General features: G+C 41.6%; 1 protein-coding gene across 1 annotated transcript; it reads left to right on the forward strand.

The window, feature by feature from the left end:
- The first annotated feature begins 302 nt into the window (after positions 1-302).
- On the forward strand, positions 303-23,915 carry LOC120501916 (SEC23 interacting protein). The gene is given in 20 exon segments (XM_039708694.1): positions 303-592; positions 595-741; positions 4,289-4,806; positions 6,223-6,418; positions 7,098-7,291; positions 7,595-7,684; positions 8,838-8,958; positions 9,294-9,383; positions 10,035-10,176; positions 11,417-11,625; positions 12,230-12,342; positions 12,917-13,087; positions 13,464-13,559; positions 13,738-13,944; positions 14,099-14,254; positions 14,819-14,921; positions 15,849-16,034; positions 16,470-16,632; positions 18,677-18,777; positions 21,015-23,915. Coding segments are annotated over 19 exon segments (3,273 nt in total). The 5' UTR covers position 303; the 3' UTR covers positions 18,759-18,777; positions 21,015-23,915.
- The last annotated feature ends 2,794 nt before the right edge of the window (positions 23,916-26,709 follow it).

Raw genomic sequence — 26,709 nt, forward strand, 5'->3', positions numbered from 1 at the left:
GCAGGAGCCGAGGCACCGCTTTCCCCCCGTGTCGGCAATTTCAATGTCGGTGTTCTTTTAGCCGAGATCGAGCCCAGCACGGGCACAGCCGCGGCTGATAGCGCTGCTAACCTCAGCAGCGCGGCAGACAGCACGCCGGAACCCAGAGACACGCCAGATACACAAAACACACGCTGTATACGAGATATACAAGATATAAGACATAGATAAGACACGGCCTCGCCGCTGCCCCGCCGCCACCCCACGAGGGAGAGCGCCGTCCGGTTCCGGGCGCCGCGGGGCGCGGGCCGCGCCTCACCGAAGATGCCCTGCACGATGCTCAGGGGGCTGTTCAGCCAGTCGCCCACGCACGGCATGGCGGGGCCGCGCCTCGCCGCGGGGCTGCCGGCACCCTGCGGCCGCCGAGTCCCGCTCGCTAGCCCAGCGCGGGGATCGCCGCCGCTTCCTCTTCCTCCTCCTCCTCTCTGCCCTCCTCCTCCTCTTCCTGCGGGAATGGCGGCCGAGCCCGCCTCCCGCCCCTCACGGCTGCGCGCGGCCGCCGCCGCCATCTTGGGTGAGGGCGGAAGGGGCCGGGGCAGGGACGTGGCCGGGGCGCGGCTATGGCGGCGGCGAAGCCCGGGGGAGGCACCGGCACCAACCTGCTCTTCTCCTCCTCCGCCACCGAGTTCAGCTTCAACGTGCCCTTCATCCCCGTCAGCCAAGCGCCGGCCGCGCCGCCCGGCCCCGCGCTGCTGCCCGCCGGTACGGAGAGAGGGAGACCGGGAGGGAGGGCAGCCGGGAGCGCAGGGGATGTGCGGAGTGCCGCCGCGGCCGGGAAGGGGCGGTGGGGCCGGGGGAGTCCCCGCAGCCGAACCGGGGCTCCAAGGGGGGCTGCGGGCCGGGGGGGCCCGGGCCGTGTGGGCTGGAGCCGGCGCTGGGGCTCCCCGAGCCCCGTGTCCCTGGCCGAGCCTCAGGAGAGACACTGCTCGGGATTACATTTTCCGCTTTCCGGCACTTAATTTCTTCTGCTTCCCCCTGCTCAGTGCTTGTGTGTCGAGGTTTTAGCGCTGTGTGTGAGGACGGGCGCTGATCGTCGCGCTTCCAGCTCAGCGACGCGTCAGTGCTTCCATTCAGTGCGCACTGAATGTTTTCGCGTTTATTAAGCCCCTATCTCCTGTTATCTTCTGGTTTCCCGGTTTGAAAATAGCACGTTAAGCAGACACCTTAAATATCCTTGCTAATTTAATCCTGGTTCTAATATCCTTTTCTCCTAACGCTTTAATGGTGTTCGCAACGCTTGCGCGTGTAACTTAAAATCTGGTGTTCAGGCAGTTTCAGATAAAGGAATGGAATTTTTTTGGGAATGTGTTCAGTCAGAGGTTAAAGCTCGAAACATTAGAAATGTATTCTAGAAGCCAGATATTTCAAATATTACTGTATTGTACATGTTGGGATTGGACTAACGACCTTTGAAGGTCCCTTTTAACCCAAACTGTTTTATGCTGAGTCTTCAAGACTTCATTTCAGCACTGCTGTATCTTAGCTAAAATAATATAGCTGGAAATCAGTGCAGTACTTTTCTGTAGATTTAATAAAATATTTGCTAAGTATGGCTTTGGAATAGTTTTTTATATCAAGTACATTTTTTGGATAGGAGGGATAAAAGCATTAAAATATAATTTCTACTTACTTGAGGTATCTAGGTAGTTGATACATTTACTGATTCCTTTGTGCAATCCTCATAGTTTTTCTTTCATGCAAATATCGATTATTTTTTCATTAAGAAAACAAAACAATTTTAAAGTGCTGATCTGGCTAGTAGCTTTACACAAATGGCTGTCCTGGCAATTTCCTGAACACTTTGAAGCCAGCTGAGGATAAAATCTGATGGGATTTGATTAATGTGGCAAATCTTATTCTCTCCATGTGACTTAAAATTTGATCATGTGAGGATTTATGGTCTTGCAGCTGGAGTAATTTTCAGTGTCAGAGGTTGTGCCCCATTCTGTGGGGCCCATGTCCTGTTAAATGTTCTGTTTCCACAGTCAAGTGCACTCACCATCTGTCCAACCTGTTGTTGCGATCTTCTTGCTGAGTGGAATATTTGGTACTGGTAATCATAATTTTGAATTGTGTAAAATGTAATAAGAATCAATCTAGGGATTTGTTTGACACCTGACAGCCACCATTAGGGAGCTGTGTGCAGTCATTCATTTGTTTATCTGCCTCCAGGAGTGATTAGTTAGTGGTTTGAGCAATGCAGTTTGACAATAAGAGGTATTTTCTGGCTCAGGTGTGGGTGATGTAGCCAATACATTTACTGTAAGGTGGGAGGAGTGTTCCCTGTGAGAATGGGGGCTGATGTCACTTGTGTTTGTCTGGTGGCAGTCTGTGAATGACAAAGCTCTGCCCCGTGTGGGGAGGGATGTACAGGAGCTTGACACAGTCACAGGTGAAGAAAGACTGTTCTGTGCGTGGGGAGAGCACACATCAAAGCTGTATGCTCATTTTTTTATATTTGTATGACGTGCTTGTTTTTACAACGTAGTTTTTTGCAAAATTAGGAAAAGTCAAGATAAACGGAACATTTTGTGTTGGAAAACTGCATGTGTGTACATATATAGCTATAGGGTTTTTTTAGGCAGAACTTTTGTCACCCTCATTTTGCAAGGAAAGCCGCACTTAGGCTTAAATCCCCAAAACTTGTTTGAAACTGGAGAATAGTAGGTGTTTTGTGAACATTCATTTGCTGAAGGCCCTGAGAACTCTTGGGCACACTGCTGCATGTTCATGGTGGCCTGACAGGATGAGGTGAAGCCTGCTCTGCTGCCAGTTGTTTGGGAAAGCTGAGAGTTCACAGTGTGGTTTGCAGTGTGCTTCTCTCTGTCCCACACGATTAATAAAATGTGAAAAGAAGGTGGATTTTATTGTTTAGAAGCTGAGACCTTTTATTTAGTAGAAATGGCTACTGCTTGTAGCCAGGAGATAATCCCAGGCCTGACTTCAGAGTGGTCATTGGGTCTGAGTGGTTTCAGCATTCTCCACACAGATTTTGGCTTTGTTCCTCAAAGTGGGATCAGGTGCTGTAAGGGAAAGCAAGAGGAATTTGAGGCAGATGATGCCTCAAATTGACACCGTCTGCATAGACTAAATAAAAGATGGTTAAAATAGTTCTTTTTAATCTTGGCAGCTGCCTCTTTTATGATTAATTAATTAGAACAGCAGCTTCCTAGGGAGTCTGCTCTGTGGATTCCCCTGTACTCCCTTGGTGCTCCCCATTACAGTTGTGTTGGCTGTGGATAAAGGCATTTGTTGTTGGCTGCTCACAGCTGCAGAGACTCTTGGTCTCTCTGCCTGGGGACTGAGCAGCAGAGATGCTCTGTGGTGTCCTCCTCACAGCCTGGGCTCATTTGATTGCCGGGCAGGTGAAACATTCCTGGTTTCTGCAGGTGGCACTGACTCCTCTTCCCTCAGGAGGCACTGCTGCTCAGGCCAGCACAGCCTGAGGTGAGCTTACTGTGAGACCTCAAATCATGACACACCTTCTCTTTTCCCACTTGTTCCTAGATCACTGCAAAGTAGAAAACTGTGATTGATCAGGACTTCTTTTATTTATTTTCTCCATGTGAAAGGGCATTCATGGCCTTGCATCTTTTTTAATCCTCTCCTGCCATTATACAGAATGGGGACTGATTTTTCTGCATCAGAGATGTGGCTTTTATGCAAGTCTAGAGTGGATTTTTACAGAGAACTGGACTGTCCTGCTCATTAAGTGGCTTGGGATCATGAGTTACAGCCAGCTTGCAAGCCAGCTGAGAAACATTGAGGGGCTCTGCTGAAGGAGCAGGCAAGAATGGATGGTTTAACCTGTAAGTTTGGCTTATTTAGGAATGTTTTAAAGCTCTAGCCTAAAAATAGGAGCATAAAGTCCTGTGCTTAGTAGAAGTTTTCATGGTGAAAGGATATGAGCCAAGGTTGTTCTTGCATTTGAGGGAATGAGAGAAGTTGGAAGGGATTTTAATGTCTGCCAGATTGCCCTGGGAAGGTCCCGACTCCAGTTATATTTTGGTTTCTAATTTAATATTTGTTGCTCTTTCTGTGTACACTGAGTGACTTTCATGGTCCATTTTAAATGTTCTTGAAGACTTGATGTCTTTTGTTTCATTTTATGATGTGCTCAATCAAGGATGTGTAAGCTTTATGAGGGTCAACAGTTTTGGCCCTAGCTGATGGTATTACAGAACATTTTGACCCCATGCAGTGATTTGAAGCGCTCACAAGATGTCTGGTGATTCATTTGTTTTTGCAGATGATTCTGCAGACGTTGGGGAAGAGGACAGCTTCTTGGGTCAGACATCAGCCAGCCCCAACCCACCACAGACTTTCAGCTACTTCTCTCAAGTTCCCAGCAGCAGTGATCCCTTTGGGAGTATTGGGCAGCCACCCTTAACAACTGTTTCAACACCTGTCGGAGCACCAGCCTTCTCCAGACCTCCCACTTCACTCGTGTCTGGATCCCAGGATGGGCAAAATGCCTTTTCACCACATATTCCCAAATCCCAGTCTTACGGTGCCCCACCCACTTCCCAGGTGGGGATGGCGCCGTACCAGCCCCCTCAGCAGAGCTGCCCCCCACCTGCCAGCACTGCCCTGCCCGTGGGCACCCCACAGCAGCAGGGCTACAACCCCTACAGGCACACCACCCTGAGCAGCAGGGCCAACCCCTACCTCACCCCTCCCCAGCTGCAGCAGAGCCACCCCCCTGCCACAGCGTCCCCTGTGCCACCCGTGCAGATGTACCAGACACCCCCGGGGCCACTGACACAGGTATGTGACTCCTTCTGCCTGCCACAGCAAAACAGGTCACTTCCCTCTTTCAAGGGTGGGTTTTATCTTTTGAAGATTTATCTTCTCTGCAAAAAACCCCAGAAGTCTTGAACCCTTTATAGCAGCAAAAGCTTTTCGCTTTTCACAGTTCCAAGTAGCTTGGAACTGTTGTTCCAGGAAAACTTCCTGATCTTTGAAGTGAGTGTACCTGAGGCTGTAGCTCTGTGGGCCTCTGGGCATCAGAAACAAAATCAGGTTGTGAAGTTCTGTTGCTCTTTTCTGTGGGTTTCTGAGTTTGCTGAGTTTCAGCTGTGCTGCTGCATTTTTTGTGCCTCAGCTTTAAATCAGGTCATTCAGCCATTTCAAAGATATGGGCTGAAATCTCTTTTTAAGCTGGTTTTGTTGGTGAAGCCAGAATTTTTTGAAATTAAGTCACATAAAATTGTCAGCAAATTCTTTGAAACAAATTGGTTCAGGATTTTGTGTGATATAAAGCAATAATCTTCATTATTTTCTACCTGCACAAAAGCATTACTAAAGTAATGCCAATGGGTTAATAAAACCTGGCACATTTGCCTTGAAAATAGGAAAAACTGTTTTTATTTTTTGAGCTATTGTTATATTTCTGTTATCATGAATAAAGAATGTGAAGGTTATATAAAACATAGCAAAGGCAATAGAACCTAAACAGTCTGGAGTTTTAGACTGTATAATTTCAGAACTTCTGTTTATTGGATTTTATATATTGTACAATATTTTGGTGCCCTTTTTCCCCCTTTAAATGTATCCTCAGCCAGGGCAGTTGCTACTGCTGACATCAGCTGCTTTTAGTTGTACTGACTGGGATTTTTGTAAAATTTGTATGAAATCATCTTTATGATCTGTAGACCCCTTCAAAATCAGTTACTTTTCTTATGCCACTGATGCTACATTTGAGTTTTGAATCTGCCTGTTCTGGTCACTTTGCAGGAAGAGAGCTATAGCTGAAGTGGCCACTTGTTAAAATCGGGAGTCTTTATGCAAAAGCATAATTATATGTAAATGAACAATGAGAAAAATGTTTTTATTTTCATGTCAAATTTTGTGGCTGTAAGAAACAAGTTCAGCTCAAGTTTTGAAAATTCAAGAGAATATTTGAAATCTCACTGATTTTAGACAATCATGATGCTAAACCATGGCAGTTTTTAACAGTGTTTGTGGTAATGAAATTCACATTCTTTCTGAGTTTGAGAAGGTGTAAGTTCTCAAACACATGATGAAGTGGACAATATTTTTAGAATGGAAGGTAATGTTCTTGGGGAGGAAAACATGTTAGAAATAAAGGTTCAGAGTATTCCCTATAGCAAACTATAGAAGAGTTCTACAAAAACCCTGTGAGACTGAGGCTGATGTGATGCTGAGCCCATCTCTTTTCAGTTTCCACCGTCCCAGTCCCAGCTCCAGCCTGCCAGGCCTGCAGGGCCCCTGGTCCCAGCCCCTCCTGTGCTGCTGCAGAACCAATATGAGCCAGTTCAGCCCCACTGGTTCTACTGTAAGGAGGTGGAGGACAAGCAGATATGGATGCCATTCAGCATTCTGGATTCTGCAAGACTAGAGGAGGTCTATAATTCTGGTAAGTCCTGTCTTATCCAGAGGTGAGCAGAGGGACTAAAGGAAGATATTGGGGTAATGCCACTTGTGTGTGGCAGTAAAAAGTAAAGTTTTGAAAATGTATTTTATGCCACTTAATTTATTTCACTGACATCATCACTGCTTGATGCTGTCAGTGTTGAGATGATTTGGATATGGGTATATACATATATATATAGATATAAAATATATATTATATATACCCAAATAGATACCAGATTTTCATATTGAACTCCTCGTTACTTGTGTCTTGGGTTGCCTTTTTGTTAAACTGTGAGTTCTGGAATAATATTCATATTTGGAAGTTTTTCCAAGCGTTTTGTTGTGTACAGAGCATATAGAAGCATTCTAGAAGCATCACGGTGTTACAAAGCTTCTCTGCCATGGTGTGACTGCCAGTCCTAATGGCCTAATACTGATCACAGGAGTGGCTGGGGCTGGGCTGAGAGAGCAAAGATGTGTTAGCACGTGTGGCTGTGTGTCCCAGTGCAGCCTGACCCTGAGAGCGTGGTGCTGAGCACAGACAGATTAGTGTCAGTGTGGTGAGCACGTGTGGCTGTGTGTCCCAGTCCAGCCTGACCCCGAGAGCGTGGTGCTGAGCACAGACACAGACAGAACAGGGATGTGTCAGTGTGGTGAGCACGCGTGGCTGTGTGTCCCAGTCCAGCCTGACCCCGAGAGCGTGGTGCTGAGCACGGACGGCGGCCGCTACGACGTGTTCCTGTACGAGCGCGTGAGGAAAGCCGTGTACTGGGACGAGGAGCCCTCGGAAGTGCGACGCTGCCTGTGGTTCTACAAGGGAGACAAGGACAGCCGCTTCATCCCTTACACTGAGGACTTCAGTGACAAGTTGGAGGTTAGTAAGTGGCAGAGACCTGGTTAGTTCATTGTGTTAATCACCTTAGAAACAGTTCTTTCTGTTTTGTGAAGATGATTTTCAGACACATAAGCAAATCCTGGAAAGAGGAGTGTCTAGAAGGCCACATTGCTCCTGTATTCAGTCCTGCACTGCTGTGATCTAAAATCTACTGGTGTAGTTCTACACGTGACATTTTTATATAAAGAAAGTTATGTGAATTTTAACTGTAGCATTACATGAGGCCACCAAATACTGAGAAGGTTGCCATGCTGATTTTGTGTAACTTGTTTTCTGTTTCAGGCAGAATATAAGAGGGCTGTAACTACCAATCAATGGCATCGGCGACTTGAATTTCCAAATGGGGAGACAATTGTTATGCATAATCCTAAGGTAATAGATTTTGGCAATTGTGTCTTGCAAGATTCATTCAGGGAGTGAGCAAATGGATGGAAGCATAAATTGAATGTGCTCTTAATCTTGCATGAAACATACCAGTTGTTTGTTCTAGGTGTGTGTGCATTAAAGATGATCAAGTTTACAGAACACTGAACTTGTGCTTGCTTCAATATGCTGTCATGTGGTTAAAAGACAGTGCTTTCTGAAACCTAAAGAGAATAAGGGTTTGCATAGTAAATATTTTGGCTAAGGATAACTGGCAGCAAATGATCAGCAATTTGAATTAGTTTAACCTCAGTCTGTACCAAATGAAATTGAAACAAAGAACTTTCATGTAGAGAAGAGCATTGATCTAGCTATAAGTAATTAGTTGCTTTAAGGCCTGAGAAGGTTTCTGCTTATTTTCAGGCCATAAGAAAGTATAGCGAGACAAGCTTTAAAAGTTATTCTAAACACTCTGTGAACAGTCTCATGTGATTAAAACATGGACTTCAGTCTTATTGATCAATACTATTAACTGTTCACTTATCACAGATGCAGTAATTAATACACAGAGCTGTCCAAGGGACAGAATCATGGTTGCTCCTACTTGAAGTGTTTAATAATCCTGATTAGGGAATTCTGTCCAGTGAAAATCTAGAGAAGGAGCATTTAAATCACTTCATGTCATAAATATGAGCTCAGACTGTAAGTCCTATACTTATTGTAGTTAAGGTTGTACTACTGAATTACTCACTTTTTAGAGTTTGTGGACTACTTCAGATGCTGTTGTCTTTCCCTGAAAAGCACTGCATTTTTTTTCCATTTTTTCCTTGTGATAGAGTTCTTGTAAATCAGGTAGCATTCAATTTCTTCACATTAGCAGTAATCTGCTAAGAGTGGATACTGGAGACTAGGAAGGAGGAGCTTGGCTGGGGGTTAAAATGGTTCAGAATCACTGAGCAGGCCCAGCTTCTTCACCTAGAGCTTACTTTGGGTCATCAGTTTGCTTTTCACACTAATGAGGATTTTGTGGAAGAAAACATTTGATTTTCAGTTGAAAGGTAAAGCAATCAAAAAGTATGTTGAACTATGCATTGCTTTCACACTTACAGTATGAGTCATGAGGGTTTTCTGTGGTTGGAATTGGACGCTGTATTTGTTACAGGTCATAGTTCAGTTCCAGCCTTCTACCACACCAGATGAATGGGGCACCACTCAAGATGGGCAGGCAAGGCCAAGGGTAGTGAAACGTGGAATTGATGATGACCACGATGAGATTCCTGATGGTAGGTGATGAGATTCCTGGTGCACTTGGGTCTGCACTGGGAGCAGTCAGTTTGGATCTGTGCAGAAGCTGGACAATGGTGGGTGGAGTGGCTGTGTGCTGTTCGTGCCTGGAGTCTAAAGATTAAAGTTATTCCTTCATCTCAGCTGTTTGCTGAGGTTATCTGGTTTTGGGGTGTTTTAATCAAAGGAGTCCTGTGAGCTCTGTTATTCTTGAACCATGTTATGTAATAGGCTTTATTCAACAAGGGTGTATTGCACTTGCTAGGCTCTGAACTTCACTCTTGCTGTACATATTGATATTCTGAATGTTTTTCTTTTTGGTTTTTTTCTACAGGAGAAATGTCCCAAATTGACCATCTGGTATTTATGGTTCATGGCATAGGTCCTGTATGTGACTTGAGGTTTAGAAGCATTGTTGAATGTGGTAAGTTTGGGCTTGTATAATGAGCAGTTGTATTCGTGCTGTTTAAATGTGGCTCTCTCTTGCTCATATTCAGATAAGAACATCTTTTCTTTTTTTAAAGAAAAGTCTCTAATATTAAGAAGTTCAATTTTTTCATTATTATTTTCCAAAGGCACAATCTGTGGTTTGTCAAAATTGAAGCTTTAGCTGTTACTACTAGTTCTCAATATCACACTTGCAGGGTGATTTGGGTTTTGGGATGTGTGGTGAAGGGGGTTTTTCAGTTGATTGCTTTTTTTGCTTTTTCTTTTTGTGGTGTGAGTGGATGTGTTTGCTTTGTGTGGCTTATGTGTGTGGTGTGGTTTTGTGTTTGCTTGTTTGTTTTTTTTTTAAATACACTCTGGTATAACTGAGTAAATTAAGAAAGCTCTGTCTGGTTATGGAGTGAACAGGCAGTCATTGTGAGATAAATAGAAGCTTGCTAAAAATCCACTTTAACAAAAATGAGTACTTTCTTATTGTTAGAATGGTAATACTTGGAAAGATTTTTCAAGTTTTCAATTTCCATCATTTGTATTCCGATTATCTGTGAAATTAAGGGGAAGGAGGGACTATTTGTGCGTTACTTGAGTACTGCAGCTGTCAGATTTTCATTATTCTTTTTCTTCACAGTTGATGATTTTAGGACTGTTTCTCTGAAGTTGTTGCAGACGCACTTTAAGAAGTGTTTGGAGGAACGCAAAGTGAGCAGGGTGGAATTCCTTCCAGTTCACTGGCACAGCTCTCTGCATGGAGATGCAACAGGTGTAGACAGGTGAGGGTGTTATTTAATGTTGAAAACATCTTAAAAGCTGCTCTTTAACACCTTATGGAAAGTGGAGAAAAAGAGCAGTTCATATGCTCTGCAGGCTGCATGAGCAAATGTATGACTGGATCAGAGAATTGCAGATTTTTTTAAATTAACTTTTTGATGAGGAGTATTTGGAAAGCTGGAATGGTGTGATGAATATTTCTCTTGTTTATTTTCTTGCACACAACTTTTCAATACTGGATTTGCATGAGAGTGGCCAATGCAGGATACTTGATGAGTGAGTGTGTAGAGATTGTGGTCACAAGGATGAGGTGGTGAGCCTGGAGATGTTCTGTCCATGAGGTGTGCACAATTTAGAGTGGAGAGTTTTCTGTTCTTTACTTTCCTGCAGTCTGATTGAGTTTCACCCTAGCAGTTATTTCTGAGGAAGGCATTGAGCCTTCTGTCCAGTCCTAGAGGAGTGCCTGAATTATCATTAGGCACTTGAGCTAAGGGGTTCTTTTTTGAAGCAAAGTATCTATATTTGGGTAAGACTGTTACAGCATTTAAAAATCTGTTTTAAAATCCCTTTTCTGTGCCTACCCCTTTGCTATGACTTCACATTTCAAGCTATTTCCCTTGCTCAAAGCTGGGAAAGTAAAAATTGTGAGTGGCAACCTGTGCCACTTAAAGCGATGCTGATGTTCTCCAGACTGTTGTAGCTCAGTCAAATCACACTGCTTTCCTCCAGCCTTGGTGTTTTATTTGCATTTGGGCACTGCATGAGGAGGGATCCTTGTTCTGTTAATTAAACCAGGCAGTCTGAAGTCTATAGCAATTCCAGTGCAGCTGTCTTGACTCCAGACAGGCAGATGGTGATGCCAAGCTTCTTCTTCAAAAAGAGAGTATTACCATTCTGTGAGTCTAATTTTATATGCAAGTTCCTTTTTCTCTTCCACTTCAATCTGCTCACCAAACTTCCCTGGTACTTTATGAGAGCAGTGTTGGAATAGAGAAGAGGTTATTTCTGGTATCCCTTCTGCCTGGAGACAAAAAAAGGAGCTGTATCTTTCTCAAATATTACAATCAGCAGGTAGCATTAATGTGTGAATATGCAATGAAGCCAGAAGGCTGTATGGCTTCTTAAAATCTCTTTAGAGACCCTCTCTGTAGCATTTACATTGCATTAATTTCAAGAGCTAACAAGGTTCTCAGGAGCGTTTCTTAAAAGCCTTTCATGCTTTTAACGATTGTGTGTTACCAGGAACATAAAGAAAATCACTTTGCCGAGCATTGGTCGCCTGAGGCACTTCACCAACGAAACGCTGCTGGACATCCTGTTCTACAACAGCCCCACCTACTGCCAGACCATCGTGGATAAAGTGGGCATGGAAATGAACCGCCTGTACGCGCTCTTCATGAGCCGCAACCCCGACTTCAAAGGGGGAGTCTCTGTGGCTGGGCACAGCTTAGGTGATTATCTGAGGAATGCTGCTTTTATCCCAAATCAGTTCCTCTTAAAAGGAAAATGGCCTCTTTGTTATGCAAAAAACTCAAATTAGCTGTTAGGGCATGGCTGTCTTTCAGGAAACAGCTGACAAGCTCCTCTCAACAGCTGAGTTTATTCAGCTTTGAGAGGAAGTTAGTACTTCCCTTCATGAAAACTTAGTGTCTAATGTGTGTTTAAAAGTTAACAGGTGATCTGGTTAGGTAGGTGATGTCTGTGTTCAGAACCCCCACTTAGTAAAAGTACAATCATTTTTTGGAATATAGAATAAGTGTTAGAGCAGAATATTGACATACTGGCTTGGACTGGAACTTTTCCTCCAGTTTATCAGTCTTAGGAGTTTAAGGAAAAATAGTTTAGTCATGGCAACTACATAAAGCATGAACAGGGAAGAAAAGGGGTTGCTTTTAGCTTTTTATGTTCAAGTTAACATATGAGTATTTTCATTCAGCCATCTCTTGATCAAACTATACTGTGACATTACTATTGCATATAAATCTTGCTCAAGATTTAGGGACAGGAAAACTTGATATTTTTCCCAGATCAACTTTTAATTCCTGTTTTTTGCAGGTTCCTTAATTCTATTTGACATATTGTCTAATCAGAAGGACTTGGCTTCATCAGTGAATTCTGGACCATTCTCTGGTGTTAATGGGAGTGTGAAGGATGTTCATGATAAACAGGTAATTTGCATGCTGCTCTTTCCAGGCCTGTAGATCTGATATTTTCAATAATTTTTTTCTTAACTTTTCAGAATTTATTAGCTGAACCAAGTTTGTGGGTTTTGATGGTACATTTAAACAGGTTAATGGAAAGATGCTGTTTTGTAAATATTGTCATTTGTCAGGACAAATCAATTAGCTCTCTCTTAAGTTTCAAGTAGGCCAGTAATGAGATTTGGTGGTGAACATCAGCTTTGACACTTGTGAACATGTAACTTGGTCTAACAGTAAATGATGGGGCAGATGTATAAAAGGGAAAGAATCTGTGTTTAGATTAGAAGTGGTGACCAGTTGTTTGAGGAATAAAAGGAAGCATTTTTGAGTGTTTTATCTCTCGCAGTAATTTTAAAATATTTATTTTGCTGCTCTATTTTAGTGGAAAATCTGTATCCTGCTTCACTAAAAATGGATATATATTTACAGAGCTTGCCTGATAATGTTTTTAAGAGAAAACAGTTAAACTTGGTTTTGCTTGCTGCTTGCTGGTTTTCCACTGTTAGAGGGTGTGATTCTGTTTGTGTGCTGTTTTGTTGAGATGACTGAAGACACCAGTTCCTTGGGCTCCTCCATTGCTACTTCTGCTGATGACCTTTGTGAGGCTGAAGCAGAGGAAGATGTTCCCACTCTGCAGAGGACTCTGGAAATGCTCAGTTTGTCAGAGTACGTGAGCACCTTCGAAAAGGAGCGCATCGACATGGAGTCTCTGGTACTGAGATCTTCACTGGGCCTCTAGGGGCTGCCCAGGGAGTGGAGGTTTATGTTTGGGTTTCTTCTTGTCTTGTTTTTCCTCTCAGTGGCCATGAGAGCAGTTGCAAAGATAAGATAATCAATGCATGGCTTGAACACTGAGTGTTCTGCAGCTTTTTTTTTTCCTTCTTGATGTGGTGCATCCACCTAGTTATGTTAGGCACTTTGTGTCATGTCTTTTTAATTTTTTGTATTTTCTGTAGCTTTATAAATTGACCTAACAAATTCATAAGTGATTGCCAGTATGAAATTATTCATTTTACTAGAAATGTTATAAGTGCTTTTTCTACTAGAAAAATGATTTTTATGTGTGTGTTTGGTGTTTGTTTCTTCAGCTCATGTGTACAATTGATGACCTGAAGGAGATGGGGATACCTCTTGGACCAAGAAAGAAAATAGCTAATTTTGTAAAAGACAGAGCAGCCAAGCAGGTAAATACATATTTCAGGATGGAAATTAAAAGTTGTTAAGCAAATGTAACTGACTTCCTTGCTGTGGACTAGCTTATATTCTTGAACACTCTTGTTAACATAGTGAATATATTAAAGGAATTTTGACAGCTGTGAAATTAACCTTTTTTCTCCCTAACTTTAAAACTTTTCTCAAAAGGAACAGAAGAAAGCAGTAGCAGAAAAGAAAGCAGTTCTGGCTGCCACGCTCCAGACTCAAGAAGACACCCAGAAATCAAAAGAGACAGTTTCCTCTGTCTCACCTTCAGAGTCTGGTCAGATGCACTCAAAGAGGAAGCTCCCAGTTGGTGCATCTGTGTCTTCTGTGAACATTGACTATGAGTATTTTGAAGTTGGAACTGGCCAGGTGAGACTGCAGATCTAAATGATTTGAACAATTTAAAGGATTTGATCAATCCTGTCTTTTCACTATAGTTTTTTTTTTAATGTTGATAACCTTTTGGTAGTTCCTTTGAAGCTGACAGTTCTGAGAGATGATGTGTCTGATTTCTGCCTGGTAGGTTTCTGTGGCTTACAGTGCACTGGACTTTGAACCAGATATTTTCTTTGCTCTTGGTTCCCCTATTGGTGTGTTCCTTACTGTGAGGGGTGTGGAGAAGATTGATGAAAACTACAGGCTCCCTACCTGCAAGGGCTTCTTCAATATCTATCACCCAGTGAGTAGCAGTGCTTTTGATATTTGCTTTTAGTTGATGTAGATGACAAAAAAGGCAGAATACTGAGTTTTACTTTCTGAGCATTGCACCTCTTGTTCCCCTGTGTACATTTCCTAAAACACTTCCAGGCATGGGTTGTTTTCATAATATTTGCCCTGTTTCTTTTCAGAATTAAGGAAGTTTTTTTTTTTTTTGGGGGGGGGGAGTTGTTTGGACTTTTTTCATTAATTTGAGGCCACTCTTGTAGATTTTTATAGAATATTTGTATTTTTACATGCAGTGTTTGCTCTCCTCTGTCTCATTTTGTTTAACAGTTTAACGTTGATAGAGATTGAGTGCAAGGAAATCTTGCTGCTGTGTTTCCTTATTAGAATCTCCTTTTGTAGGAGAACAAGACCAAAGTAGTTAATGAACCTGCTTAATATGTCATAAACTGAATTTCTATAAATTCAAATAGTGCAGAATTAAAAAATGATTGTCTATAATCCATAAATAGGGATTTTTTTTCACTGAAAAGTGATAATTTTAAAGATAATTAAATGTCAATGTGTTGTCTCTTAACAGCTTGATCCAGTAGCTTACAGGTTAGAACCAATGATCATTGAAGACCTGGATTTAAAACCAGTTCTCATTCCACATCATAAAGGCAGAAAAAGACTTCATCTGGGTAAAAAGAAAACTTACTTCATATGGATCCTATTCATTATTTTCCATTTGATGCATTAGAATATTGTAAGCTTTTAAGAGACTAATTAATATCCCCAGATATCTGACTCCATATTTGTCCAAACATCAGAGGTGATTCCACCCAGCCCCATAAGTTGAGCATTCACAATTCCATTCAAAAGTAATAATCACTTTTCCTCCAGATTTAACCTTCTCATTACCAAAGTTCCATTAAAACGTTGCTGATCATTGCTTGATCACCTTAATTTCTAAGAAGCTGTGCAACAGAAACTGAATTTGTTGGTGTCCCTAATGACCACCATGGTGTGTTCAGCCAGAGACTGTTCAGTGTTGGGAACCCTGAGGGAAAAGGAGGTTCTGTGCCCATCGGAGGGCAGGGGCTCACACTGACTTTGTTGCTCATGGGTGCGCATCAGACCAAGGTGCTCTACTTAAATTTTGCACATCTAATAAGGAAAGTCAGTTTTGCTGTCGTGCAAGTTCACAGAGCCCTCCTGAAAGCCTCTGTTCAGGCACCTGGAGAGATTCTGCAGCATCTGTCCTTTGGAATTGTCCATTAGAGTCAGTCTGCTTTGCCAGACTACACAAGATACTTGTTTCAGGTTACAACTCTCCAAAAGTGTGTATAGTAAAGGAAAAAAATATGGTCTCTTGCTCCTTATTGCTTTGACTTTGATCTAGGTGGATTCATTGATCTATTCAGTAAGAAGTCAATTGTGTATTAATTGCATTTCACCTAATCTTTTAAAATGGAATAAAGAAGCAAGAAACATGCATTTATGACATAGCAGGCTTGTTTCCCCTGATAATTGGGATGTTTATTGAACAGAACTTCATCATTCTGCGTTTTGTTGGTAATTTTAAATCCTTCTAAATTAAGTTTTTGGTGTGTTTTTTTCTTTCTCAGAGCTGAAGGACTCTCTGTCTCGTATGGGATCTGATCTGAAGCAGGGCTTTATTAGCTCTTTGAAGAGTGCGTGGCAGACCCTTAATGAGTTTGCACGTGCTCATACATCTTCAACCCAGCTGCAGGCAGAGCTGGAGAAAGTAGCTAACCAAATTAAAGAGGAGGAAGAAAAGCAAGTGGTGGAAGGTACATGGACACATTATTGGTTTTTCTTGTCTCAGATAAGTTGACACTTGAGTATCTCAGTGACTGTTTGCTATTGATTTTCCTGACCCTGTTAAGGAGGTTTCTGCTAAATGTCAGGTTCCCACCAAAGCTGCTCTGTCACTCTCCTCCTCAGTTGGGTGTGGGAGAGAAATTACAGTGAAAGCTTTGTGGGTTAGTTGGAGTTCAGGGAGAGAACACTCAGCAGTTACTCGTTAAGAAAACTGTTTAAACTGTTAGGAGAGAAGTAAGCCTGTAGTTCAATAACCTTTCTGAACCATGCTGGGCAGTCCAGGTTATTAATGTCTTATCACAAACACTTAGAAATTACAGCAGAAAAAATGGGTAGTATTTCTTAATTATAGTCAAGCAGGCTGTGCTTGAAAATAGTTTAAATGTGAAACTCTTTGATTTTAGCTGAGAAGATCACTGAAAGTCCAGACCCTCCAAAAGATGAAGATGTTTCAGTGAAGGTTGGGATGCTGAATGGAGGGCGTCGCATTGATTATGTTCTACAAGAGAAACCAATAGAGAGCTTCAATGAGTACCTGTTTGCTTTGCAGAGCCACCTGTGCTACTGGTAAGGGGAGAGATCTGTGATTCCAGAAATTCTGCAAAAGGACACAGTATATGTGATTGTCCAGGATGTCAGACTCAGGGTGTAGTGCTTGCATGTCACTATTTGATAATCCTGTTTCAAAGGAAAATTCTGTGTTAGCACACAGTGAGCAAATCTGCAATAATAATATTTGCAATAATATTGCAAATTTTCAGTATTACATGTAATAATATTTGCAATAATATTGCAAATTTTCCATAAAGACATTGAACATTCTTCTCTCAGCCTTTGAAACTCCAAACTCACATTTTTAGCTACTGTCATTTTCAAAACAAAGAGAACTCTGGAAGCATTTTCACAACTGTAACTTTCCAAATAAAACTGTTGAAGAAGGATTTTTATTAGACTACAGTTAGTGGTAAAACGTTATTGCTTTTTCTGGCAGAGCAAAGGATGTGTGAACTATATTTAACAACACATCTTGGTATGTAATAGCCAACCTTGGGTGTCAGCTGTGAGCTGTGCAAAGTGATGTTGGTGAGGGAGGAGTGACTGGTCTCTCATTTTCAGTTCAGCAGGTGCTGGACAAAGTGCTCTAGGCTCTTTCTGAAGGTTTTGATTTTCAGTAGGTAATTTTAGCAGCAGGCATTTTTTCCAGAGGTTAAAACGCAGCTCTGAAGGCGTTACCTGAAGGGTCTCATTAGAGCCATCATCACTTGCCTGATGGAGCTCAGCACCTGCCAGGGGAGGGGTCCCGGGGCTGCTGTGAGCCCTGGGCTCTGGCAGGGTGAGCCGGTGGTGGCAGTGCTGTTCCACAGGCAGCGCTGAAGGGACCGGAGTTCCTTCCACAGGATGGCAGCCGATCACTGCCAGGATTTTAAAAGCTTGGTACCTGTGGCTGTTTTTGTCATTCGGGTGAGGAAGATAAGCACAGTGATTAATGACCCAAACAGGAGAGCATTTTTTCCTGAGGAATGGTGGGAAAAGCTTTAAATGAAATGTTCTGAGTGTTGGAGAGATTGGAGCTTCTGTGTTGAACCTTCTGCTTGCTTGTTTGCTGCTCATTCAATGCAGAGACCATTGATAAATGTCTGTGCTCAATTTGGAATATACATGCATTCCCTTAGCTTGCATGTTTAATTCTGTACTGTTGTTCTTCAGATTATGTGCCTCATGTATGGAGGATCACAGTTCTGACCATCTGAATCTCTTTTACTGTGTCCCTGTATATTTTATTTTAAAAAGCACAGGAAGCTGCCCTCATCTAACAGCTCCTGCAGCTCTGGAACTTTGTTAAAATTTGCCTGTTTAACACTGGGTTTTTTAATGTTAGTGTTGTTTATCTGTGTTTAAATAGCATTTTATAGATGAAGAAGAAAATTAAGTATCTTCTCGTTAACTTTAGATTCAGACAGCTTGAAGCTTTGATTTTTGAAAGAGGAGAGGATATATCCACTTGGAAACGTGGCAGTTGAATGATACTAATCTTTAAATTATTTGAAAGCTATCTAACATTTTAGTGGTAAGCAAGAGAGGAAGACTATGGGTGGTTAACACAGTCTGTTTACAATTAAGGGCCGGCAATTAGAGAAGAATTAGAATATTGCTGCTAGAACTGGCTAATTAGTGGATTGGGACAAAATGAGTAGAATGAAGTGTGGAATATATTCAGGATAAAAAGTGATGCATTATTTGAGGAGATTAAGATGAGGAAGTAACATCAAAGAAGAGGATAGAGGAGGGAGTGTGGAGTTGCAGCATAGGAAGTTAGGGAGGACAGGAGGAGGAAATGCACTAGCAAAAAGGTAAATTCATAGGCTAGGGCTATAGCAGAACTAACTCAAAACTTGTGTAGAATTATAGCTTGAAGGAAACTGGTAGAGGTAAGGCCATGTTCATGAAAAATGAATACTGGGCCAAGAGGTTGTGCAGACTCTTTGGAGAGCTGAAATAGGATGGAATGTGATTTAGGAGAATTAGAAGATGGACCATACTGAACGAACTTTTTACTTTTTTTTTCTTCTTCCCTTTTTTCCTTTTGTTTTATTTATTTCATTCTTTGTAGGGGATCTGAAGACACTGCCTTGCTGTTTCTCAAAGAGATATACAGGACCATGAATATCAATCCTGAGCAGCCACAGCATTGATGTATAAAAACATGAATTTGTAAGTTTGCTCTAATGTAACTTCTGTGCTCATACCAAATTCAGCTGCAGCTTAGATGTCTTTACTTTCCCTTTCTCCTCTGAAGTTTAAATTATGAAGCAGACAGCCATTAAATGTCATTTTGATTGCAAAAACAATTTCTAAACTTGAATGCAGAGGAAGCCTTTTTCTTCTTCCTTTCATTTCCAGAAGATGTTAGTGCTTTTGGTACTGGATAATAATTGCCAATACAAATACAACCAAAGTATGATCTCTTTCTCATGCTTCTCCCTCAGTTCTATTGTTCAGTGAATGTTCAAGAATAGGAAAATATGGTGAAATTGGATATGATGAAACTTTATTTTCAGTGCAGTAAATTAAGGAACCCCAAAAGTGTTTCACTGGTGTAGTGTAAATACTGGATTGGTTGAACAATGGTGCACATTTGCCAGCAAAAAGCTGTTTATCTCCTAAGATGTTAAACATTGCTATTGATAATTGATGCTGTTGATAAAAAAAAAAAATACCCAAAAAAACCCCCATGCTATTGATATTGCCCTTATATAGGTCAGTATTTTATTATCTTTGTATAGATTAAAAATTTCAGTAGAACAAGTGAAATGACACAGCATGGAAATTTACTTTGAAAAGAAATTAAATACATGTTACAATTGGGTATCATAGATCTGAAATATTCTTGCAGGTATTTTTATTTTAAGATGTATGTATCCAAACTAAGGATCTGTATTGTACCAGTTTGCATCACTGGTTGTTACAGAAAAGAAAATACTTTTGAGAGGCAGGGAAGAAATAATATACACCTTGCCTTTTTGGAATCATACAAGATAGTTTCTGATGTATTTCTCCATTTTCAGAAGAGCTGATAATGTCAAGGTACATAAATACCCAGCACGAAGAGAAATGCTTGACATTTTAGAGGAATATTTTAGGTGTCTTTCATTGCTACCATACAGTTTTAGTACTCTTTTGTAACAAAATGCTTGTGATGGTCAGTTGATAGCAGCTCTTTTTTTTTTTAAATAAAATGTCAAGGCTGATCAAATGCATTTCTTTAAAGCATGGAAAAGTAAAAGGAAAAGGCACCAGCTGGCTGCACAGCTCTGACAGTGGTGTATCAGTCATCACAATGGCTTTTGCACAGTCTCAAGTCACAGTTGTAGAAATTTTCTCTATTTCTATTGCTTTATGATGGCTCTGGTTGAAATCATAGGAATCTCATTGCAAAGGGAATGCCTTTCAGCCTCATTGCAGGGGGGAATGGGCTGTGCTGATTTATCAGTGCAGAGCTCAGAGGAGTTTGTTGCTCAGCAGCAGCATAATTGTGGTTTTTGCTTTGAGAACTCCACTGCTGGGGGACAGTTTAGCAGGATGTCACACAGCAAAACACAGTCAGGGAAGTCTGTAAATCCATCAGGAATTGTTCAGAATGTCCCCCAGCACTGGCTTGACTGGACAGTGTTTGAGAATAGGATTCAGATACCAGGGGGAGGTATCTTAATGCTTAAATGGGAGGGCAGAATGCACTGAAGTGGTGTCTTGGGAAGGCTGCACACCACAAGACCACATCTTTTCCACATGACAAGAAATGTCTTTACATGTGCTGTGTTAAATATTATCACATCACGAGGAATCTGGAAGTACTGAAGTGGAAAATTCTCTCTCCCCAGTGTTAGCAGTCATGTGGGTTTTTGTCTTTTTCTCTGTTCTTTTAAGACCTTCAAATGTGAAAGGTGGCAGTGTGAAGGTAATTATTACCAGTGGTGTCTCTGACAGCAGCATCCATTTTATTTTGCATGAGTGACTTGATTTAGCTCTTATAGAAGCTGCTCTTGGTGAAATAGTAGTGTAAGGTTTCATATGAGCAATGGAAAGAATTGCACCAGCAGATTAAAACTCAGACATATAAACTGCCACCATCCTCACTAGGATAATTTATTACCAAAAGCTAAAGAATCTAACAGCTGGTTAAAATGTATAATGAATGGCACCCTATTAGCAGTTGTTGTGAGCTTTTTCTGTTTGCAGTTGTAATTGCCAATTTGTGTCCACAGAAAATAGATTTCAGAGGCTTACTGTATGAAAAGTCTGATTAAAAACACGTATGGATTTTTAGATCTTTTTGACCCCTCTTGAAATTGAATGCTGACATATTTAATTTGATCAGTACTACTGCAGGAATAGAAAACCTGGTAGATCTCCTATTTCCAACATGTCCATGTTCTGTTCTCTCTGCACAGCCATACCCATTGCTCCAGCAGACGTGGTGAAAACCCCTCTGAAGAACATCTGGTATTTTCAGAGTTGCACATGAGAGGATAAACATCAGAGGTTTTTTTCTTGCCAGTCCAGAACTTCCTTGGATTCTACCTTCTTGTGTCACTTCAAGCAAACTTAAGTTATGAGATGATCAGGACTGTCATTCAGGAGATGGATGGAATGACACAGTTTTGATCTTAAATCAGCTCAGTTGTACCATTGCCAAATATAAGATGATTGAAGAAGGTTTTTCTGGCATGCAAATCATAACTTCTCTCCTTCAGCTCTCCTGTCTCAGCTGGCTGCCAGACATGCTTTGCCTACCAAGGCAGCATGTCCTTATTAAAAAGGACTTGATGAGAAACAGCAATAATCTACTTTTCTTGACACATTTGTTCATTCCCCTTTAAGAAATGAAATGTGAACTGAAGTTATAACCATCTTTAATATAGATTACACAAACCAGTTCATATTTACTAAAAACTAGCAACCAGAATAATTTTCTTACTATTGTAAGTGTGATGGAGATTATTTTATAAAGACCTTTTTAAGCCTCTGTTAAGAGTTTTATTGTGGCTTTTTTTTAAGTAAAAATGAACTTTTGACTTTGAAAATATTAGGAATTTGTTACAGCTAGTTCAGTGTTCACATATCCTGAAATGAGTAACGATTTAAAATGACATTTTGATCTGGTAATTATAGAATCACAGACTATTCTAAGTTAATTAAGGCAATTTTAGTGAAAATAGGCTGCAGTTATGAGAACTAAAACAGTTACCTTGACCTTGCAGTTTAACATCTCAGAACTGTTACTGTAAATAGGAACCTGAAGCTTATGGGTGCTGGATAATGATCTAGATCCAGCCCTGCAATCCACTCTCCATTTTCATGTAATGAGGTTGAGGTGAGTTAGGCATTGTGAAACCCTTGGAATTAATGTCTCTGAGTACTGAGCTTCTGTAGCTTTCCTCTGGCTTCAATTTACACCCACATTGTGGCTTTCCTTAATATTAGTGGCTTATCCTTATTCCTAACTATTTGCCTCTGTTGTTGCAGTAAACAAATCTTGAAATGCAGTATGTTTTTTTTTCCTTGATATATGTAAAATACACATTATTGTGTATATAAATTGATGGCTGTAATTAAAATTCCCTTATTTCCAGTGGGTCTTTCAACAAGGTTTTGTATTTAATCACAAAAAGAGCTTGGAGGGTTGCTTAGTCCAACTTCCCTGCTTAGGGCCTTGTTCAAGGCTGGAGATTCTTTGCCTCTCTGGCCCTGCTGTAATGTTTAACTACTAGGATTGCAATTTTTTTTTCTGATACACAGTTGAAATTTTCTGGGTGGGTTTAATATCTTGTTCATTCTCTGCATCTTCAAGAATAACATCTCTGTCTTCTCTTGTACTCTCACATTTGATAGCTGAGGGCAGGAAGGAGATTTTCCTGTTTGCCTTCTCAAGACCCAGCCCTTCCCTTGTATCTCTTGCCTGCCATGAGCTGTGGCCCTCTAGTGAGTCTTGGGCTTCCCACTGAACTGGCTTTCCAAAATCCTTCTTGCTCTGGGGAGAAACTTGGCAAGTTTGGATAAAAAGCAAACTTTTTGTCCAAAACAGGCAAATAAATGTCTTTGTATCTTGATAAATTAACCTTTCAGACAGAATGTTTTAGGCTTTACAATGTCCTTTGTTAGTTAAAATACGATTTTTTAAAATATATATATATGCAACACAACCACCATAACCACTGGCCTCATTTCCATGTTAAATATCAGAGTGGAGGGTTACATACATTTGTATTTATCAGCTCTGCCACATGAGCAATCTGATGAGTTTGCTTAAATAGCATTTTTAAGAAAGTTCTGGGCTGTGACACATCCCCCTGGGAGGGGACAGCAGCACCAAGCAGCAGTCAGATTTTATGGGAGTGGGAGAGGAGTTGCTGCAGGGGCACCTGGCAGGCAAGGAGCTGCCTTGCAATGGAAGGGGGAGCAGGAGGATGCTGCAGGAATGAGGAGCATCTGGAGTGCAGCAATTGGTTGGGGAATATGGCATAAAAATGAGTTCTAGTTATAGAAACAAAAAATGGGCTGCAACTGCAGTAATGAGCCATTCTTATACCTTAAAAGCAAATGGAAGTTTAGACATAAAGGAAAGAAAAATGAGTGTAACCTATAGTTATATAAAACAAAGAAAAATAAAATAAATTGAGTTTATGGAGTGATTTTAAATCTGCTACAAATGAATACTTTGCTTCCTCAGCAGAAATCTTCCTTGTGTGCTGCAGCACACACCATACACAGGACAACTTCCAGTGTATCCAGTAAATTTTCATGGTTCTGTGTATGTATTATAATGCATAATTAAACAGATAAGGCTAATTACATTTTAATTAGTCAATCCACATACAAAAATTTAAAGTTTTCCTGCTATATTTTCATCTGTGCTGAAGTGATTGTGAGCATTAAAAAAAAAAACTGTCTAGAAGATGGAATCTAAATATCTATGGAACCAGGCATAGAAAGGAGGTGGAAATTTTTATGAATTAATTCCAAGCAAAAAAATCAGAGCCTCTGTAAGGAATCCATTCCCTTCCCAAAAAATTCCCATTTGGACAGAAGCAAATTTTTTATTGAAAACTTTTTCTTTTGGAAAGCTTCTTCTCCAGTGCTTCTCTCCCTCTGTTCCAGGACTCTCTGCTTCTGCCAGTAGGAATGTTCCTGTCCCTTGGGAACACCTCCTCTCACAGCTGTTCATAAAAGCAGCACAGTCAAATAATTCCTCCCTGTGCTGGGAGATGCCTTGCATGACACAGAAAATTTCCAGTAACTGTGCTGGAGTTGTCCTGGTCCTTTCCCAGTGAATGTTAAATTAATATTTATAACTTTGTCTCTGCAATATGACAAATGTTTTACAAACTCTAAAATGCTATTTCCATAATAATATTCTCCCTGATTCTTCCCTGTATGGGATTTTTTTTTTAACATGTGATGAATAATAACATCTAGCATTTCATATTTCCTACAAAATGATCAGTGCCAGGGTGCTGCTGGTGGAGGCTGGGTGTCCAAATGGGAGCAGGGATTGGGGCAGAGCTGTATTAATGGACTATTACTTTTAATCATCCCTTTGAATTAGGGTGTGTTCCCCAGAGCTGAAATAAAAAATCCCATTAATTTCTGTTTAATAATGGGTAATATTATTTCACATGCCTGTTCCCATTTCAGTGCTCTTGGCAAACCTGTGCTTAATCCAAATGGTGGAATCACTGGCAACTACTTGGATTTAATACGAACAGTCTGGGGTTTTTTTCCCACTCTTCTAACAGCAACTCTTGAACTCTGAGCTTGGCTCTAGACTTGATTTTCAAAACTGTAAGTCAGGATTAACTTCCCAAAGGCTGATGGAAGCACTCCAGGGTAATATGATTACAGGCAGCCTGCAGGGCGTTTGGACAGAGCCACTGAGGGGGATTCATTTCCTTCAGGTGCAGATTTACCAGGGATGTCCCCCAAAGAGTTCCCATTTTCCCTTGGGGGCAGGAATGGGGTGAAGGGAAGCGGGAGATGGGCTCTGGGTGCCACACAGCTCCTGGGGGTCTGCCAGGAGGGAAACTGAGGGAAAATGGGCCTTGGAGCAGTGAGCTGGGACCTGCTGCATCCACACGGGGCCCTTGGGGCCATCCTGCATGTGGGGTGCAAGCAGAAAACGTGGGAATATGGAACCCCTGTGTTCTTCTGCTCTGTGATGCAAACAGGGAAGTAAAGCAGGGATGTAAACGTTACCCACAGTCACCAGGACCCAGGGCTGTCCCTGCAGAGCTGCTTTCCTGTCACCTGTGTGACAGCACAACCATCACCCAGCATTTCCTTTTAGGGTCTGGACAGCCCCTGTTTCTCCAGCCTGCTGAGGTCCCCCTGACCTGTGTGACAGCACAACCATCACCCAGCATTTCCTTTTAGGGTTTATTCCTCACTGCAAAGCCACCTATGAACAGAAAACCAGAATCTGCTCTGCCCTCTGTTGCAGATCCCAAAGACCAAAGTATTTGTCTTTTTTCCACAGTGGAAATTTTCAGTGACCTGAGCAGAGGTGGCTGTGAATACAGGGTTTGCTCCTGGCACTCAGCAGAGCTGTTTGGAGAGCAGAGAACCCCACCTAATGCACCCCCTTGAAGGTAAAACGCAGCTCCACAAAGTGCAGGAGCAGTGGTGCTTTCAGCTTGATGCTTCATAAATAAAGGACTCTCAGGCTTTCTTTACATAAAGAGGCTGTAAAAGAAACATCTTTTGTGTGTCTATAAACCAGCTTCAGATCCATATAAAGCCAGGCAATCAAAAGTGAAGTGTGTCATGTAAGAGATGGTTACAGAGAACAAAGGCCTGAGAGGAGAACAAATGAAGCAGTTGACTTGTAGCTCACTTTCTGCCAAAAACCAGTTCAAATAACTTTTAATGTTATCTTGTTAAAATGGCCTCATGAATACAACCAAAGCAATGTTTGTGCTCGAGACTGCTGAGTGCATGAGAAGGGCAGGGTTTATTCAGAAACCAGGAGCTCACTTAAGTGTAGTGAGAAGCCAAGTTTTCCCAAGCTGAGGTTTGTTATGAGTGTTGTGGAACATTTGGTTCTTCATCTGCTGGTAGCTTAGGGGGTTCATGGTGTTCTCAGCATTGTTCAGGTGTGATTGCTCTGTTCCCACTTTTCTGTCTGCACAAAGGACAGAAAATACAGCTCTGATTATTTAAATAATCAGCTCTAGCTCTAGCAGCCACCAGGGATGGTCTAAGGTGGTGTGTGGAAGGGAGGAGGAGAAGGGATCTGAGGGAGAATCAGGTCTCAGATTTCTGCTCGTGTAAAGTAGCCAGGAAAAGGGGAGCTCAGCTTTGTCATGGCAAATACTTCCCCTGGTTTCCCCCCTTTGCTTCTCAGTGGAAGCTCCATGTGGAGAAAATGCTGACAGTGAAAACCAGGAGTTGTAGCTGGAAAGCAGAAATAAATCACCTCCGAAAGTCCTTCATGAAAGTGGCAGCATTTCTGCAAAATATCTTGGCTAAATGATTTGTTAAGGGACTATTCTTTCTCAGAGCTGAGCTCTGTCAATAAACAAGATTAGTTTTGCTTTTCAGGCCATCCTTTGTACAAATAAATGTGGTTTCAGCCACTGGAAACCTCTTTGTTAATAGGGTCATGATACAAGTTTATTGATTGAGATGTGGTGACATCTCATATTGAGTGATTTGTGAAATCCTCTCAGGAGATAACACTTAGAACACAGGGGTGCCTGACAACAGCATCAAAAGAGCTATTTCCAGAAACTACAAACTGAGATAGAATTAGCAATTAGGTACAAATGCTTATGTACATATTATGTGTTTATGTAATAAGGCACCTGTTTGAAAAGTCCTGAGGACAGAAAAGGGATTTCTCCTGTATCACCAATGCTGGATTTGCAAAGGGGCTGAGAGCCTCTGCCCTGTAACCTGTGAAGCAGGGCACAGAGAACTGCCTGAGCAGGAGCTGCAATAAACTGGGTTTGGCTCCCAAGTCCTCCTGAGCTCAGCCATCTGTGCAAAACTGCTCTGTGCACCCAGATGTTTTATTACTCATAAACTGAAGAGGAAATAAAGTGCCAAATACATGTGCAGAATATGGGCAGCTTCTTCAGCCTTTTGTCC

This window comes from Passer montanus, unplaced genomic scaffold (assembly GCF_014805655.1).
Source record: "Passer montanus isolate IOZ18808 unplaced genomic scaffold, ASM1480565v1 scaffold21, whole genome shotgun sequence".
NCBI lineage: Eukaryota > Metazoa > Chordata > Aves > Passeriformes > Passeridae > Passer > Passer montanus.